Below are 2,301 nucleotides of genomic sequence, written 5' to 3' on the forward strand. Positions count from 1 at the left end.
ATATTTGTTACGTTCTAGAAGAAGGCTGTGTAAAGCCATGAGGAATATGCTTAAATTGAGCACATAAAAATAAGTGATGAGTTGGCATGCAAAAGCGTATTATAATGCGTTTTAACAGACTTAAATGCAGTATAGCTGAAGCATTTATAAGAATAATAGGCTCGCCCTTGCAGATTTCCGTAACTTTCAGTTTAATAAAGGTAATAAAAGGAATAGAAAATGGAGCTGTTAGAGCTTTTTAGATTGCACTTGAATGCAACGCAACGTATTAAAATTGCTTAAACTTCTAAGTGTCAGGAGACGACACAAAGCTCAATATGCTTTGATATCCTACACAGCAAACAAACAGAATGTTTTGAGTCCAACTTAGTTTCGTATCTTGCAGCCTTCATCAAACAAAAATTGTCAAATAGGCGGAGGAAGGCTTTACAGATGTACAGACGCTGAATGTTGCCCAAACGTGCGCAACAAAAGCAGTTTAACCAGTAATATACTTTATAAATATGGAAAAAATGGCCGAGATTTCATGAGTAAGAAAACCAGGTGGAATTGTTACTTCATCAAGGCGATGAAGGTTTGTTATATTCATGAAGACGATTTGAAGTAACTAAAAAGGACTTAATTGGTGTTTTTTGTTAGAAAACGCACGGATAATAATGTTTGAAACTGCACCAAAGTTGAAAAACTAACTCCAAAGCACCAAAAAAAGTGGACAGGTAAAGTTCAGACAAAAGTAGTTCAACCATTGCTTTCAAAGAGAGCAAACTTAGAGTTTACATCTGTGACCACAGGTGACACTACACATGGTCGCCAATATTCTCTATAACAAACAAAAAACGCAATTTATGTGAGGGAAGTTTTGTGACTTTCGCATTTTCCGCTTTTTGTTGTTAGAAAAAGAGTACAGCGTGTTTCAGAGATGTATCTAACGCTCAGTATCGCTCTAATTCTTGCTTTAACGCGGGTGAGAACAGACGACGAAAACCACAAGGAATTCAAGCAACTGTGCAGAGTTTATAATCTATTAACAGCTGCCGTTGTGGAGCAAAAAATAAGCAGCGGAAACAGCGATGCACATGAAACAATCACAGCTGCAGCTTCAAGAGCTCTAGCAAACGTAAAAAAACTCAACTTAACAGCAGCAGAAGAAGGCAAAACAAAGGTGCTTAGAGACGCTAGTCAATACCCAACACTACAAAAAGTCAAAGCTGATGACGCAGCAAAGGGATATTTTGAAAATGTGGAGGAAGCTGAATTTCAAAAGCTACGAAAAGACCTACAGGATATCGAGGACACCAAAGACACCGGCAAAACTTTCGCCAAAACGTATGGCACGCCGTTTTCCGACAACCAAAAGACGGCCATAAGAGCACCACTAGCTTTCCTGGCACAAGCAGCAGCCGCAATTCATGCCAACTTAACAGCGGTCTACAACAAGGCTACTCTAGCCCGGCAACAGGCTCGCCAGATTTTTCCAAAGCAGTGTATGGTGACAAAGCAATCAGCAGCAAAGATGCGACTTTAATGAAACCCGCCCAGCCACTACCAGATCCAACAACAGCGGCCAACTTCCCATGGGGCGCAGCGGAAGACCGTGATGCAGTGTGCAAAAATCCAACAGTAAACAGTGGCAAGGCTGGAAGCGCCTTAGCCATAGACATGGTTTGCATCTGTACCAAAAAGCAGTCGACACCGCAGCAAAGCTGCACCAATGCATTAACAGGAGGCGCAACGGTGATAGACAGCAGCGGATCTCAAGGCAAAGCCCACGCAGCATGGAAAGCATTGGCCGCCGCATGCAACCAAGTAGCAGGCAAAGCACAAGCAACCGACCAGAAGATGCAGCTAACCACAGAGCTAGCAAGCGTGGAAGCGATGAGAGGGCAGAATACAATAGTTATAACAGGCAGTCCAGGGTACCAAGCGCTAGCGGCCAAAACACATAATTTCTTTGGAGCCTTCGTTGTAGACACGACAAACCCTTCAGACTGCGCCACGGACGTCGCCAACGTAGTGACCACGGCCGGAAAGGGACCATGCATCGACTAGCGCATACCTCAAGACAGCGGCAGGAATACCATGGATAAAGCATGCCAAAACAGGACACAGGAAGCTACAGGAAGCAGATGACTTATTCAAAGAAAGTCTTGTACTTTTAAGTGAAGTGAAAAATATAGAGAAGCAAATGGAGAGCCTTTTGCTCATGAGCAAATTGCTAACACAGGCAACACAAGCACCTAAAGACCACAAGAGCGTTCCACAAACCGTAGAGGAACAAAATAAATGCAAAAATGCTACCAA

General features: G+C 42.9%; 2 protein-coding genes across 2 annotated transcripts; both read left to right on the forward strand.

Annotated features, from left to right (window-relative positions):
* Positions 1-919: 919 nt before the first annotated feature.
* Positions 920-1,525, forward strand: TEOVI_000772900 (Trypanosomal VSG domain containing protein, putative; the record flags this gene model as incomplete). The annotated part of the gene is made up of 1 exon (XM_067220142.1): positions 920-1,525. One exon carries the CDS (start codon positions 920-922, stop codon positions 1,523-1,525), a length of 606 nt encoding a protein of 201 aa, XP_067076243.1.
* A 134-nt stretch (positions 1,526-1,659) lies between these two features.
* Positions 1,660-2,049, forward strand: TEOVI_000773000 (uncharacterized protein; the record flags this gene model as incomplete). Its single annotated transcript, XM_067220143.1, has 1 exon — positions 1,660-2,049. The coding sequence occupies one exon, from the start codon at positions 1,660-1,662 to the stop codon at positions 2,047-2,049; it is 390 nt and encodes a 129-aa protein (XP_067076244.1).
* Between the last annotated feature and the right edge of the window lie 252 nt (positions 2,050-2,301).

The sequence above is a fragment of the Trypanosoma equiperdum genome, assembly GCF_001457755.1.
Source record: "Trypanosoma equiperdum strain OVI genome assembly, contig: ctg_1065, whole genome shotgun sequence".
Classification (NCBI taxonomy): domain Eukaryota; phylum Euglenozoa; class Kinetoplastea; order Trypanosomatida; family Trypanosomatidae; genus Trypanosoma; species Trypanosoma equiperdum.